The following is a 16,263-nucleotide window of genomic DNA, read 5'->3' on the forward strand; positions in this document are numbered from 1 at the left end:
TGAGCCAGAGACTGAAGACTGAGCAGCTTTAGTTGCATGTCTATAATACATTTTGGCGATGTAAAACATGCTAACTTAAGTAAACACATATTTCAAAACGTTAGTCTTTCTTTAGCCACTATTATTTCTGCTCAATGATGCACTTGCAGGGTTTTCCATCTGTATGCATCACTTTGACAGCTGATAATTGTTTCGACAAGTGAAGGGTCAAGTGAACACTTCACTCAGCGTTGAAGGCCACATGAACAGCCCACCAACATCATTGTTGAGAAGCCCCCTTTAGTACATACTGGAGGTGTTAGGGCACAAACCCTCCAAATAAAAGAAAGAAATAACGTAACCATGCAGCCCAACCCTGTCTCCTAAAAATTACGTTCCCACAGAACTAAACTGCATTCTCAATTACGTTTAGCTAGAAACGTATTTTCTCCCACATTACGTTTGTTATGAACGTATCTTAAATACGGTTATTTTCTACATATCTTTGCCATTTATTGTCTTGCTTATAATAATGATAATAGTCATTTATAAATATTATTTTAGAGCACACATTTGAAATCGACGATCGGGCTCGATATATGGTTAAATTAAAATCTGTAGGCGAGGCTGTAATTTCGCCAGCTGTTACTCTCATGAGCGAAGCAGAAAATAATAGTTTTAACATGCCAAAAAGCTGCTGTGTCGTTTATTGCACCTCAAACATTAAAACAAATCCAGAGTTCAGTGTTTCTGTAAGAAAGGACAGTAAAAGAAGAGCTCTGGCTTCAGGCTTGATCGCCGTTCAAATGACAGCGTTGGTTTCCCCAAAAGTGGGCGGGGCTGTAAAGTGACGTAGATTTTCCCCTCATCTATGGACATCGATCGCCTACTGCTATATTTAACCATATATCGAGCCTGATCGTCGATTTCCAATGATTTAATGTAATTGTTTGCCTGTCTGGCCATCGTAATCGGGCTCTTTGAATATTCAAAAATCCATGGATTTCTTACATTTCTGATTGGATTTTTTTTTTTATTATCATCCAAACAGCCTCTTTCGCTGGTACATTAAGGCACTGTGGGTTATTCAAAACCATTCTATTTATTCTAACGTAAATGACATGCCAGTGTTTTATCTTTTTATTTAGCGATTTGTTTTTGCATGTTTAACTGGGAATGTTTTCATGTTGAACCGGAAGTACGTCACTTCACTTTGTCTTCTTCGTCCCTTTTACGTTCCAGACAATGCATGGCTCAGCGTAACAGACAGAACAGCGACCCCAGGTGTGTCTACATTGGAATTACATCTTAATTACTGAAGGAAAATACTTGACCTACAGTATAGTGTTTGTTAACTGGGTTTTTAATGCAGTTGGCTTTTCTTAATGGTTACAATATTACTATGAGTTATATCTGAAGCAAATTATGTTTCTGAAGATGTGTAGTCAATTCCACCCTTCAATGTAGCATAAATGTGAACTCTCATTACAGGAACAGCCTTCTCTTAAACAAACCTTCACCATTTTCTAGAAATAATTATGGCTGTTAAAGGATATACTATGTAAAACTATAGCAATACTTGTTCTGACAGAAGAAAACAAATACATAATTAAACTAATTAAATTAATTTATTTAGTCATTTATTCAAATAAATGGAAAATATAAAACATGAATACAGAATAATTGTATCAGTTAAAATAAGCGCTTCGACATAGCAGGAAAGCAATATATTAGTACTTTGTCAGGCTTAATATCTATCTGTAGATACCCCCAAAGCTTTTTTCTTATTCAAAAGAAGACCTTAACTTAAAGTATTCTTTAATGTTTAATAAAGCCTTATTAGTTTGTCTGTTTTGCACATCCTCCTATTAATATCTTTGGACGTCCTGCACTAAACTGTTTTATTGTAGAGATCACTTACAGTATCTTCTTGATTTTTTCTATTCTATATTTCTATCATTGACCTTCTACTTTCCCCCTATTTTGTATATACTCTTAATATTTTTTAATAACGTGCTTTAACCACTAGGTGTCCCTTTCTATCAGCTGTGCACCGTTATGGTGTAAATATAGCCTATCTACAAATTGGATCAAATATAAAAGTCAGCCGAATTAGTGTTGATAAAGCAAGGAGACGTATTTTGTGAAAATAAATGTAAGATGTTGTTTAATTGTTGATATATTTATGATCCACGTCACGTATTCAGTTTTGGCGGCATTTCTTCCAGTTTGTCCAGAAGTCTTCTCATCAGGGCTCTATAAATAAAAAACTACGGTAGATGTGTAATATGTAATGCAGCCGAACCGTGTATTACAATGCCGTTATGTGATGACTTTCAAAGAGAAAAGCAAGCACACTTGGAATAAAGTATTTTTTTTTTTTTTCAAATGTTTTCGGATTTCACATCGCATAAACACCATATCCCAATGTGCATTGCGGCTAAAACATCCAATCACCGAGCTGAGAATCTTTCCTACGTCTATTTCCGGTATTGTTTATGGCGGATGTATTTTGTTATACACACATTCCTTCACATTTAAATTTAAATTTACATTAAAGTATTTTGTGAGGCCTTCTAAAATGTTTTTAAATATAACTAGGGTTCTAGTTGAAGAGTTTGTAAATTAACATGAACCCAAGCTGTTGCCTGGCAACGCAATCGCACAACGTCACGTCCGGTAATTCCACAACCACACACATGGATTAACATCGATTTAATACATTTATGTTTGTTTCTGCTAAAAGAGGTGTCGACCAGCTGGGGCAACAAGAAAATCGGCGAAATCGAGTGTGACTATTAAAAATAAATTATTATTATATTAATATTGACAATAACAACCGACACAGCAGCTTTTTGGCATGATACAACTATTATTTTCTGCCTCGCTCATGAGAGTAACAGCTGGCGAAATTACAGCCTCGCCTACTGATTTTAACACTAGAACCGCCAATCGGGTCAATTTGACCCAGAGCTGTTTTTTATTGTGTGTAACTTTTTTTCAATAAAATATTAAAGTCTTCCAGTCCGTGACTTTTCCTGAAAGTGTTTTATGTAGCACCCTATGTTGTTAAAAATGGTCAATATGAAGTCAGATTGAAGAAATCGCCCAAAAAATTGCCCTTTATACCTATTTCCGCCCAGCGGGTCATATTGACCCCACCCCTTTTCATATAAACATGACGTGTTGCTATAGCAACGCCTTTTGTCTACTGCGGTTCCTTATAGATTGAGAGATAGATTGAGAGAGAGAGAGATAGATGGATAGATATATTGATAGATAGTTATAGATAGAGAGAGATAGAGAGAGATAGAGACAGTCTGTAGTGAAGGAGTGCGCTCCCGCTCACGGGAGACTGCTCGCGCTGCGCTCCGAAGCAAACAGCTGTGGGGCAAGTTGAAAGTACGTTATGCTGGCCGCGGTGTCTAAATAATGCTTCCGGGCCAGCGGGCCATTTATAATGTCGAGCCCTGAGAGTCCACAGATTATATTGGTATATGTTTCATCCCTGTGCGATCAAAACTCACTGTTCAATAAAAGAACATTTTACCTTGAAAATCAATGCATTCTAATAGCGGGTCAATTTGACCCAGGTGGCGGTTTTAGGTATAAAAAATCTCTGGCGGTTCTAGTGTTAATTTAACCATATATCGAGCCCGATTGTCGATTTCAAATGTGTGCTCTAAAATGATATTTGTTAAATTACTATTATCATTATTATAAGCAAGACAATAAATGGCAAAGATATGTAGAAAATAACCGTATTTAAGATACGTTCATAACAAACGTAACGTGGGAGAAAATATGTTTCTAGCTAAACGTAATTGAGAATGCAGTTTAGTTCTGTGGGAACGTCATTTTTAGGAGACAGGGTTGTGCTGCCTCAATCCAATAAGTACACTTTAAGAACATTTCTTTAGTTTGTGGTTGTGTTTTATTGGACTGCACAATATCTATATTTTCTCTAGATAATCATCTTGTCAGAAAAGGTACTCTTATTTGAAAAAAGGAAACACGATAAAGCAAGTTGATTTGTTTCAGGGAAAAACAAGATGCATTTAAAGGAACAAAGAGTCTTCGAAAGGAGGTATGCTAATAATAAAAGATGCATCTGTAACAACAAATCTAAATATGTTTGTTGTCATGATACTTAGGCCTCATTTACATGTTCATTTATCTTTTCTAAAAAAAATTGCAGAAGCCTTTTGGATACATTAAATGTCTCCATTTGTAAATAGTGATTCAATAATGTATCAACTGCTACAGGGACAGAAGTTGGAAATCAGTGAATTGGTGCTGTGCCGCTATAAGCAATGGGATCACTGCATTAACATTTTTGGGGGGGATTACATGTTTACTAATGGTTGCAATGGCAAAATCAAATCAGCCTGTGGGTTCCTACTGGGACTGGTTAGAGGAGAGGAGAGGGAACAAAATTAATATTTCATAATCACAAATCAGTTTATGAGCAAATGTGAGGAATTGACACAGGGGAAGAGAGTGTGTTGATTCCCATTCACAAAAAGAAAAGTCACATGTAGACCTGAGCAAGATGTGTCTTTTACTTTTCTTAAAGTGCATGCATTCAGTATGCAAATGTATGTTCTGCTTATGATATGAGAGGGAACGAAAATATGGATTTAGGAGTGATTTAAACGTTGTCGATGTAAACACTGCTTGTGGTTAGAGACCCTGTTGTGCTGTTGGTTTGAATGTGCATATATGAGAGTGGGGAGAAAGCCTCAGTGCTGAAATGCAGTTATTAATCACAGTGCCAGCGTTGATTCATCTGTCGTGGAGGCAGTTTAGAAGATGGACTCTATTTACTGCTAAAGCTGTTTGAGGGGCTTTGGGAGGCAGCCATCAATCTCTCGGCTATCTTGAAAAGAAAGAGCCAATGCACAGGCATCAGTTTCAATCACCTCCCGGAGACAGGTGGTATGGTAGGCCGCCGCAAAATACTTTTCTCTTCACTCCTTCTTTCTTCTCTACCTCAAGGTGAAGTGTTCCCATCCCTGGGGAACCGTGTTATTAATGTCTTTGATCATAATAATAATAATATTACCTAAAAATACAGATTGCACCCTGCCCTCTTGCTCCCTAGCTGTTTGGCACCCTGTGTTCCTAATTAGCATCTTCAATTAACCCATGTTAATTGCCATTCCTGAAAAGGTGGAGGAACCTGACAAGTTGGCGCCACAGGGAGTCATTTGGTAAATGAGTGCTGGTTTGATATAAAAGTACGCAGGTAGAGAGGGGATTGTAGTCAAAAGCAACTTTAACCTCCACATGCCTTCATGTAACATCAGCTTATACGGATGAGACACTCTTAAACGTGAAAGTTGTTCTAAAGAACAAATTGGTTCTGTGAGTAAAGCAGCGATCGCACTTGGTATTTGATCTGCATGTCTTACCCCAATAACAACTTTTTCTCTGAGTCAGTGGGGCCTATTCCCTCTCCAGGAGTATAATGGTAGCATTTGACTATCCATTGCTTGCTCTTTCTTCTATTATTATCTGGGTTTTGTTCTGCATCGCAGGGGGTGTTGTCAGTATTGCGTTGCACAATGCAGAGCAGGGTTAGAATTCAATTTGCAATCTTGATTTGTTGTGTCCATACAAGCTAAATGCACAAGAGAAAATGAGTTACCCCATTACTTTTACCTCATGCAAACAACCTGATTTTGCTATATAAACTTCAAATCATTGCTGGTAGGAGTAAAATATGAAAAACCAATGATTGCTCGCAATCCTGCTTCTCTGCAAAGCCTCTGAGCCCAGTTCATACGCAAAGCAATACCAGACCTTGAATGCAGTCAGCACTTTAGCGAAACACCAGGGGAGCTCCCCTGCCCCCCAGATTGACTAGAATCAATTGGAGTTGAATGCCGTTAGCTGAGCAGAGTGCTTGGTTGATGTACTGGAGAAGTGGAAGGCCAACGGAGGTCAACAGTAGCAGCTGACACCACCCAAAAGAAACTGGGCAATTAAATGTTTTTCTCCCTCCTTCTAATTTCTCAACCCTCATGTCTCTGCTGCCTTCTGACCTCTCATTAACACAATATTACTGCTCTGACCCCCGGCCTGTCATCACCCACTCACCCTGTTGGTATATGTGTCCATCAAACTGAAATGGAAGTAAGCATTCACGTAGGCAATTCCACCTCAACTCCCTCACCTAAACAACATGTTTCATTCATGTTCCACAGCTCCCTATATATATTGCCCTTTGACTGTAGGAATCAGTTAACTCACATGCTTAGATTGGTAATGAGATTATTATTAAAAATTGCTCCTAAATAACTGAACTCTTTCCAAATGGTTTTCTAAAATTTAGAAATGCATGTTCCGTGCAAAAGCACTTTTTCGTCTCTGTCTTTGAATCACAGTTAATCAAAAAGGAGAATAGGCAGATGAAGTTATTTGAAAGGGATTTTGATTATTCTATGCTTCAGATCACAATGGTGCAAGCTCACAATCAGTTAGACACTTGGAGAGGAGAGGTCTGATTACCCCTGATAACAAAAACATTCCTCGCTGCTAATCATCGGTTATAGACCCTAATCTGAGTGGTGATTAGTTGTAAAGGATCTGAGTATATGCCATTTTCTGGATGACAAGGTCAAATGAAAAGACAGTGGTGAAAAAGTTCACATTCTGAACTTTTTACTGAGATTTAGACACAAAGTGATGCAAAATGTGGATGTTTGGATTGATATTTGTATGTACTGAAAACTACAGACATTGGAATAATTATTGTAGTTACCATAATTTATGACTGTAAGAAGGCTAGCAATTTTAAACATTTCCAAAGCGTTTAGGCAAGCTTTTTCAAAAGTCTCTGGTCAGTTCCAAGTGGAGAATTTTGGGCATATAAGTACAATTACAATTCAACACCGTTTAATGTATGATACTGTTCAGCCCTTACTCTGAGGAAGGTGAGATCCCGGCTGCGGTCGATGCTTGTGATCTCAAGGTTGCCCATTACGACTTCACAGTTCTCGTAGTATTTCCTCAGGGTGCGGTACTGCTGCTCCAGGTCCGACAGGGTGCTCAGCTTGTTCTCTGTACCAGCACATACTAGAAAAAAAGGCACAGGGACAAAGTGATAGGACAGTGTTAACACAGATATTAGACACAACAGGGTTTGACTTAGAAAACACACAGGCATAGTCCAACTGCACTTACAACTTTCATCTTTTACATCGACCACTGTACTGTGAGTCAATTTCCAATTATTTACTTGTGATTTAAATGTAGTCTGTAAGCCTAACAACACATAGCTTGCTCTTTATTGTGTAGAGTAAAATAAAGCATACACAGCATGGAAACAGGGATTTTATAAACACAAAGCTGTTATGTGTTTTCGTGTGCCAGACGTGTAGTACAATAATTGTTCAGAGAGAGTGTGGTGTCAACATGAGACCGTGGACAGTGATCTGCAGCACCTGCTCAGCTGGCCTGGTCATGTAAGACTAGGAAGTCGCTGGACCTCTTCTGCACCATACCCGCACGTCACACCGCCCCTCGGGGCACATGAAAGCTCTTTAGCGGATAGCTGGGCTGTTCGTTTGACAACTAATTAAACAGACCCATTTCCACCCATCACACATTATCCCCCCTCCCCCCCCCTCCCCTTCATGACGACACAAGCCATCTGCCCAATAAGATGTTGCTGCCCACTCTAGCATGAACATACACACAGACATATGAATACATAGACACAGAAGAAAAGCATAAATATCCCAAAGTCTGTCTTATACAAAACAACATATTTCATAAACACATTCTACCACCAACCCCTCAAATAGTGGACGCTTTAGAGATTTTGTTAAAGTCCCCTTCGGGGCTTGAAACACATTCACAGCATTACTTGCTCATGGTTTTAATCATAAAATATTTTTGTATTTTAAAAAAAGCAGCTGAATTGAAGATAGATAGTTGCATTGTTTCTTTTGAAGTATTGTAATTTAGTTTCATTTGCATTGCCATGGTGGTGTAGTTTCTCCCACCTGCACGCGCCTGATGACAGAGGAGCCATCAGTGTGACGAAGGGGTGACAGGTCCTTCCCTGACTCTTGTCACACTGTCACCCATGAGCTGTTACCTCTTCCTCCGAACACCTCCGCCCTGAAAGATCTTTACTGGCGCTTTGCATTTGAATCCAAAGTCCCTTACACATCCTGCTATACACATCCCCCACTCCTGGCTAGCAATAAACTAAGCCAAACTAATTTTTCCTACTTTCCCCACACACAGGCCTTCTCTGCATTCTCTATTTCCTATTTACTCCCCATCATTACACTGCGGATACATATGCATATGATACCTGCAGCCTCAAGGCAACACAGGGTGTAGAGACAAATGGGATTTTGTTTAAACACTTCCACATCCAAGCAGATATTAGATAAGTGGAGCTATTGCAATGTCACCTGGACAATACCCGTATATGAGCTGGTGGTGATTAACCAGGTTGCACAAAGCATAACGTGCTGCTCAGGAATGATATATAGCAAACCTGGGTGTTTTCAATAACAGTTAGCGTGGGCTTGAGGGGAGCGGGTGGAGGGTAGAAGGTGGGTCATAAAGTGAGTATAGGTGTAATAAACTCTTATTGCACCCTTGGGGCAGGACGCCGAGATCAGAGGAAACGGGCATTATGGTGTGTGATGTCTGGTGAAATGTACTTTTTTTTATACCCATTTGCTTCCTCAAGCATGCCTTCAGGAAGCCTGCTTACTTGAGAAATCTGTCTGGAGCGTTATGAAGTGATGGGATTTTTGTTCTTCTTCCCACGTGTGATTTTTAACAAAATACTATGAAAGCACATAGCCCTGCATGAGGCTGAGATGATGCTGACTGCCAAGTGAACCACAACGAACCCATCTGTGCTGTGTGGAGCGTAGATATAGGAGGTGTGAACTGTTGCAGGTTTACTGCAACTCTCGGAGATCCTCCTGGTGATACGTCTGCATGTGCATCAACGTGGGCAGGCCGTAAACGATAAACCTCAGGGTGTATTTCCCCCCCCCTCTCACTGAATGATCGAATCAATTTGTCTGCATGCTCAATGTGTTACATCTGAGCCTGTATATCAAAGCAAAGGTTGCATAAAACAACCTCTCTGCTCTTTAGATTAGTGCGACCTGCCCACCCAGAAGGACATGCAATAAGACAAAGAGTCGTCGTCTGTTCTACATACTGCCTATGATGCAGGAACAAACTGCAAGAACAGATTAATCTTCATATTGTTTACTTACGGCTGTTCTATGAAAAAAAACGAGAATCCATCTTATCTGTTTGATGGATTTCACTCCCAGGCAAACTTAAAGTAGAGAATGCCAATGAGATTCAATGTCTCTTTTCCACATATAAAGTACATTTTACCGTGTGGGCAAATTGATTTAATTTGTTTGCCGGGAATTTCATCTCAGAAGTGATGGATTAAGGCAATGAATCATAATAATTCAGGATTTTCCAATATATGTAATTAATGAGAAGATTATGAGCCGATGGGTGGAAATGCATATCTTGCTCAATTGATATGGTCTAGAAGTTGTTTTTTCTTTCTTCTTTTCTCCAATGATTTGACAGACAGCGAGCATGTGAGGAGCGTTGTTAATCATTGCTTTCAGAATGATGACAAAATAAGGGAATATGGTTGAGGCAAACCTGTATGTTTGTGGAGGAGCCAGATTTCGATCCTTTTACTACCATAAAGAAAAATAGACTCTCTCTCTATTCTCTAACCATCTATCTTTCTCTCACAAATCAGTCAAAAACTTTGTGAGGGACGGATGTGTTGGTAGCTGGTTTTAAATGGCTTCCATTCAGCTCCCATGCGTCTCCAAGAGACAGCCACCAGACAAGACCAGAATGCATCCATCACGGTCTCTGACACTATCGGTCAGCTGTAGAGAGAATGCAAACACTGACTTTTGCACACACACAAATAAATACAAATGTTTGAATGTTGCAAAGTTATAGAAATGCCCCTGAGCCGCATTTTCATTTATTCTCTTGATAAATATCTTAATCAGGTTTATGTAGTCACTTCACTGCTGTGGTTCTTGCTCCTTGCCCCATTCATTTCATAGGTAGTGCACAAAACAACTTCATCAATAGTGCCTTGTGCGATTATCGAATGCCTATAAAGCTGGTGAGTCTCTGAGGTTTATGGGCTCCTGCCAATGAAGCCAGCAAAAGGTCATCCCAATAGCCAGTAACTGACTGAATTAAATAAAGTTGCAAATGTCACTTCCATAAGTAAACACCGTCGATAACTGAGTTGGCTAACGTGCCTTGAATTGAGGAGCAGCTTATAAAAGTTGCATTTAAACACTGCCTAAGGCAGGACCGAAATACTACATTTTATGTCACTGAAAATAAAAGTGCCACATCTGAGGTCAGAGCAGTCCTTTGTCCCTGAACGTCCCCCAGATGAGCTTTTCTGGCTAAGTATGAGTTACAAGCCACTGCTTCTGATTGTAATCATGGCTCAAATTATTGTCCATCTGCTGAGCGGCTTAATAAGCATCAGAAACAATAACTAGATGAGTGTTTGCGATGACGGCACGGTCCACTAACACTAACCTCGCGTTGCCCTCTGAGCTCTGGTCACCTACCAACATCGCTGTCGCTGCCTCCATATGGTCTACCATAAATTAGCATTCATTCCCTCAGTGGTGCACACAACCCCAACACCTTGTGGGATTTACCCCCAGAGAGTAGCCTGCAGCTGCCAGTCTGCAGCACACAGAACCTGGCAATATCTGAAATATTACAAATCACTATTACTTATAAGTGGTCCATGCATGTGTATGATCGGTACATTTACTGTTCCGTTTCAACCTCCTCATTAACTAATTTCCCGCAGCAGCAGGCAGCCATTTTTGAGCACAGCAGCTCTGATAAACAGACTGTGTACACTACCTGCTCAGCACGAAACAGCAGACAGCCTAGACAAGCAACTGCTGGGTAAAGAAAGTCAAACATTTACCAAGTTAAGTCTAAGATATTTTTCTCAGGGTGCAGATGCCAAAATAGAGCTAAAATGAGAGTGAAGGGAAAAAGACATCCCCTCACTCTTGTCAGGTGGCCAGAAACACAACTCACTCAAATGATTGCTACTTTTGCTCTCTGCCTGCTGGATGTGTAAATATCAATTATTTGCCAACTTGTTATCCTTCGCAACTTTGTAGGTTGATAATATGTCAGTGTGTCTCTTTTAGAGGTCCTCTGACCCAAAACGAAAAATGAAATTGGAAACAAGAGTGAGTGAGCTATAGCAGGTTCACAATATAATCTCAAACTGTTAAACTTCTCCTCAGCCTATAAATGCAAAAACACCCTGTGGGTAATGTGCAAACAGATATTTAACTTCCAGTGCATTTCACTCATATTTGTTTGAGTAGTTATTTATAATAATCAATAATGCTTATAATGATGTCCTCTTTTACTCTCTCATATATTTGGGGTGACCCAGTGATACTGCAGGTGAACATGTCTGGTGTTGCATGACGGGAAACAGAAGCAGGGAGTGGAGGCTTTTAGTGGAAGCATTCAAACAGTAATAAGGCTGATACTATGCTACTGTCATCTATGTCTGTACATGTGTTTGTTTATTTTGGTGTTGTTTATGGTACTGTTACATTTTACAGTACAGCTTTGTATTGTATTATATTTGGATGTGAAGTGTGGAGAATATTTCAGATTGTTGTTGACAACATAAGGATGATACTTTTCATCTATTCAATGTTTTCAATATTTGAACAAAATGTATTTTCTAATTCAGTGGAGTCACCAAGAACATTTTTGAGAAACCTGAAGAACTGGTCTGTCCGAAGCCGAACACGTATAAATGCTGCACCCTGTCCATTTATTCTCTCTCACCACGTTACTCTCTGTGTCTCTGTAGGATTCAGACAAGGAAAATCCATCCAAGTCACAGGGGAGTGATTGGCTGACACTGGCACACACCTCATTACCTCAAATCCTCTAGCCGCTTTTCCTTGACTGAGTGCGCTGCTGACACTAGTGTTAGTGAAAGCCTTTTAGACCCTACACTGACCACTATGAATGTGTTTGAGTGTGTCCACATGTCCACCCTTATGGCTCACTGGTGCTGGTAACACACAAGTGTACTGACCAGCATTACAGAAAACTGTTATATTAGTATGCACATTTAACTTTGTTTGTTTATTTGTTTGGATGAATGAGTCTTTGGGGTAAATCATGTAGCATGATTTCATTGCACTTTGGCCTGCCAAGATGTGTTTATAAAAATGATGAAGTCTTGTGTTAATTTGCAAATAGTTATGTTATGGACTTAAACTGCTGATTTGCTGATTCAAATATCGGTTATCATCCTACACACACCCACATTTTTACAATTTAAACTTAATCGTTTTTGTACTTGTTTTTCAGTTTGACCTTATGTACAATGCAAGCCCCTGTCACACTGTCCCGAAATTGACACCAGATGGACACACGATAAAGGAAATGTTCAAATTCGGCTCTGATCGTAACAACATCGGGCCATTCGTGAGGGCATCTTAAGCCATCGTATGACCGCCGGTGGAGTTTCTCAGGCTCCGGCAGCAACTTCGTGAGCGGTGGCAAAATCTTTGGCATGCCAAAAAATTGCCGAAGGACCTTGCGTAGGTTCATTTTTGTGTTGAATTTGTGTGTCCATTTTGCCCTTCGTAAGGCCAGCGTGAGGGCATCTTGTCATCATCGTGTGATCATCGGTGCCATCGGGCATTTTTTGCCTCACGAAGACAATTGTCTGCGAAGAAATGCCCGATGGCACCGATGATCACACGAAGATGACACGATTTGCTAAGACAATCGGGCAGCTTCTTGTTTCCTTCGAAGCATTGTCTTAGGAAGGCAACACGACTACGTGAAGCCCTCACAATGCCGTCGTGTAGCCATCGTATTATAGTACGATGACATCGAGATTGCATTTATTGCACAACAAAATCATGTAAACATGTTATGTAAATAACCCAATTTGTGTTCTGTGAAACTGAAAAGGATATTACATTGTTTTTGTTACTTTCGTTGCAGTTGTATGTCTTGAATGTAATTTAGGTTAACTTCCTATTTTATTTAGATGCTTTTATTTTGAAGGCGAGTTTACGCTGTTGACAGGAAGTTGTTGTTGCTATGGAAACAACATGACGGAGATAAGTAATATCTTCTAATCTACATATAAAGACGGAGAAAGTAAAGAATAAAGTGTATGTTTAAATGTTAGCACCCCCCGAAGAGGCACAAGCTCTTACGTTGAGTCTGGATACATTCTAAATCATCAGTAAAGTCTACGGCCATATTTTCGTGTGTGGTTCGGGTGCCATCGTGTGGCCTTCTGTAGGCATCGTACTTGCTTCGGTTGTTGCTTGGCTGTTGACCAAGTTCGGGGCCATCTTCGTGCAAAATTCCCAATTCCATATTCGTGTGTCCATCTGGTGTCAATTTCGGGACAGTGTGACAGGGGCTTTATAATTGTTGGCAGTACTCAAGCATTCACTTAACTTCTCTTCTTAAATGTACTTGAATTCCTATTTATTTGAGTTACCAGTGCTGCGGTCAAGTATGTGAACCCTGCGTTAGTTGTGACACCGATGGCTTTACTTACAGTTAAATTACAGTTGTTTCAAATTAATTGTCACTAAAATGAGGGTATATTTTGGATTAGCTGAATGGCTTTCTGGTCTTCAATGGCAAACAAACTGATGGAAATGTTTTTCTAAAGATTTTATCAGTTTTGTGGTTCAAATTAACTTCATGAAATGCAATCAAAGTATTCAAATTGCAGGCTAAGGATGCAACCGGTATCACAATGTGAATGCAGTGGATCTGTAAATATGAAATCATGTACATTCATTAGCAGAGCAAAAGCACAGATGACTGAGAGGCTGCACAGAGTCTGAAAAGTGGCAGGGAGCACAAACATGTTAAAACTGTTTGAAAAGAAGAGAGCAAATGACATGAAATTCTTAAGTGAGTCTTACAGAAGTCAGTTCACCTTCAGATTCCTTACACGATGCAATTTTGAATACATTGAAATTAAAGTGGCAGTGAAGAGAGTAAAGTGGAGAGAGGTTTCACTGTTGAAGAAAGAGGTATATGATGTCACAAATATATGTGTATACTGCATGAGGGAGCATGTTTTGTAACTAAATAATTAACATATAACAACATTGTGACCACCAGCAGCAAATTGTACTACAGCCAGTGGAGGGCAAAATGAACCAAGGTAACTAAGATGCTGACAATAAAATGCATGTACGTTTATGGAGCATTACATAACTAAATAGAACCACTCATCTTTTTCTCCAAAGCCGCAATAACAAGGACGTGGGTGGATATTTTCTTTAGGTGGAGTAATCGTCCGCTAACCAAGCAAAGATGGAAGCATCTAATAAAAGACCCCCCAGAGCTGTTCTGGACAGTGCTAAGCACTATGTTGTTTCAGGGCATGATTTTAGCGTGAGTGAGGTGGATGATGATAGAGACTGTTTAACCTCCTTTATAATGGGCCAGATCATGCCTCTCAAAAAGCAGCTGTATGACACGTTGAGCTTGTTGACCCTCTTGTCAGGCACCTGGGTTCTCCTGAAAGTTTACTGAAAATCATTTTGATTAAATATCACGCCAAGAAATGTCCCTGATTACGTTTGAGACGCCAGCTTCTCTCACTGAGACTTCCTGAGAGCTCTTACAGCTCATCCAACCTCAACAAGAACCTCACAGCTGACTCAATGGGAACACAGTAGAGTATAGAACAGGGTTCATCGTGCACGCTTTGGATCAACTTTCCCAAACATTGTTGGACTTAAGTTCCAATACATTTAGTTTTGAGAATGTAGTTATTTTTAGTTACAGAAAATCAATTAACATATTTAGGGTTTTGCCAACGTCTTCCTATTTCTAAATGTAATCAGCATTTTAAGGTCTGGCTTTGTTTGATTTTGTATGACTTCAGGAAGTCAATTAGGAGAAAAAAAGAAGAAGAAAGTAATCTGTGTCAACTACCTCCTGAAGATTGAGTCTGACTCTTCCCACATCTGTTTAAGAAAAGTTGTGTGAGCAGGCATACATAGTGAATGCATGTGTGTGTGAGTAAGTGCATGGATCAGAAAATGCACATTCAAGACTTAGCGTGTGATTACTATATTTCATGGCAGAACCACGTGACTCTCTTTGAGCTTCAGGCAGAGTCTCTCCAATCACAGTCAGTTTTTTTTAAAGTGTTCCCAGTGAGGCTTTGCCTTTTGGTCTTGCAGTCTCAGAAGCTCCTTGCTAACACAAGGTGGAATTAAATTCATGCTCTTTATATGCTAATAGTAGAAACAGTAAACCCCGGAGGTGGTTCATATCCCAATAGTCTGCTAAAGAGAGACGACAAATAGGCTGAGCAATGGGGTCAAATGAACAGCTCACATCCTAAATTGGTGGGCATGTGCACGGCTGTGTTGGATGTGTGCAAAAGAAAGAAAATACTTGGTGTTGAGCTTCTGTGAGTGAGTTTTTCAGTAATTCTAACAACATGCTGACGAACTTGACATGAGATTACATTTGGTTTATTATGATTTAGGCTCACACAGGCATCCACATAAGGCATAGGAAACCCTAAATGAACAATACCTCTGTGTGCTTACATCTGCAGGAGCCTAACATATAAAAGGAGAGAAAATGACCTTTAACACACTCTGTAACCATGACAATTAAGGAGGCGAGCAGGCCCAAATTGAGGGTTATTTTAAAAAGTGTCCCGCTAAGAGAGATCATTTGTTTTCAATGAAGAACAATAAACTTTAAAAAAAAAAAAAAAATCTATGTGCAGAACCAAAAAAAACAATCTCACATCTGATCATATCTGATGGGTGCCACCCAATACAAAGTGCAGCAATCAACCCAAAGGCCTAGGCTCATACATGTGTCCTTTCATTACAGAAAATACAGGGAAATTGAAACCGTACAGACTTATTGATGTTAAAATATTACATGCATAACCTTTAAGATCTGACGTTATCTCTGTCTCCTCTCATCTCCTTTTAGTTTTGACCCCTATTTTTCCATCTCTACCTCAATTTTGATCTTTTTCATTTTAGATTTAGAACGCAATGACATTTATATTCTTAACCATTTCCACCGTAGTATTAATCACAGTCAGTTCACTGGGTCAGATATTTACAAAGGGTGAACTTGCTGCTAGAAAAGCACTTTGGGAGCTATGAAAATGCGACTGAAAGAGGGATTCAAAACGTTTTCATT

At 39.6% G+C, this 16,263-nt stretch overlaps 1 protein-coding gene across 2 annotated transcripts in view; it reads right to left on the reverse strand.

Annotated features, from left to right (window-relative positions):
• LOC117485672 (receptor tyrosine-protein kinase erbB-4-like) overlaps positions 1-16,263 on the reverse strand; it is a 304,065-nt gene that overhangs the window by 142,681 nt on the left and 145,121 nt on the right. For both annotated transcript variants that reach the window (XM_034134304.1, XM_034134302.1), the window contains exon 2: positions 6,908-7,059. In XM_034134304.1, coding sequence (XP_033990195.1) covers positions 6,908-7,059 — 152 coding nt within the window. The remainder of the gene's footprint in view (positions 1-6,907; positions 7,060-16,263) is intronic.

The sequence above is a fragment of the Trematomus bernacchii genome, unplaced genomic scaffold (genome assembly GCF_902827165.1).
Source record: "Trematomus bernacchii unplaced genomic scaffold, fTreBer1.1, whole genome shotgun sequence".
NCBI lineage: Eukaryota > Metazoa > Chordata > Actinopteri > Perciformes > Nototheniidae > Trematomus > Trematomus bernacchii.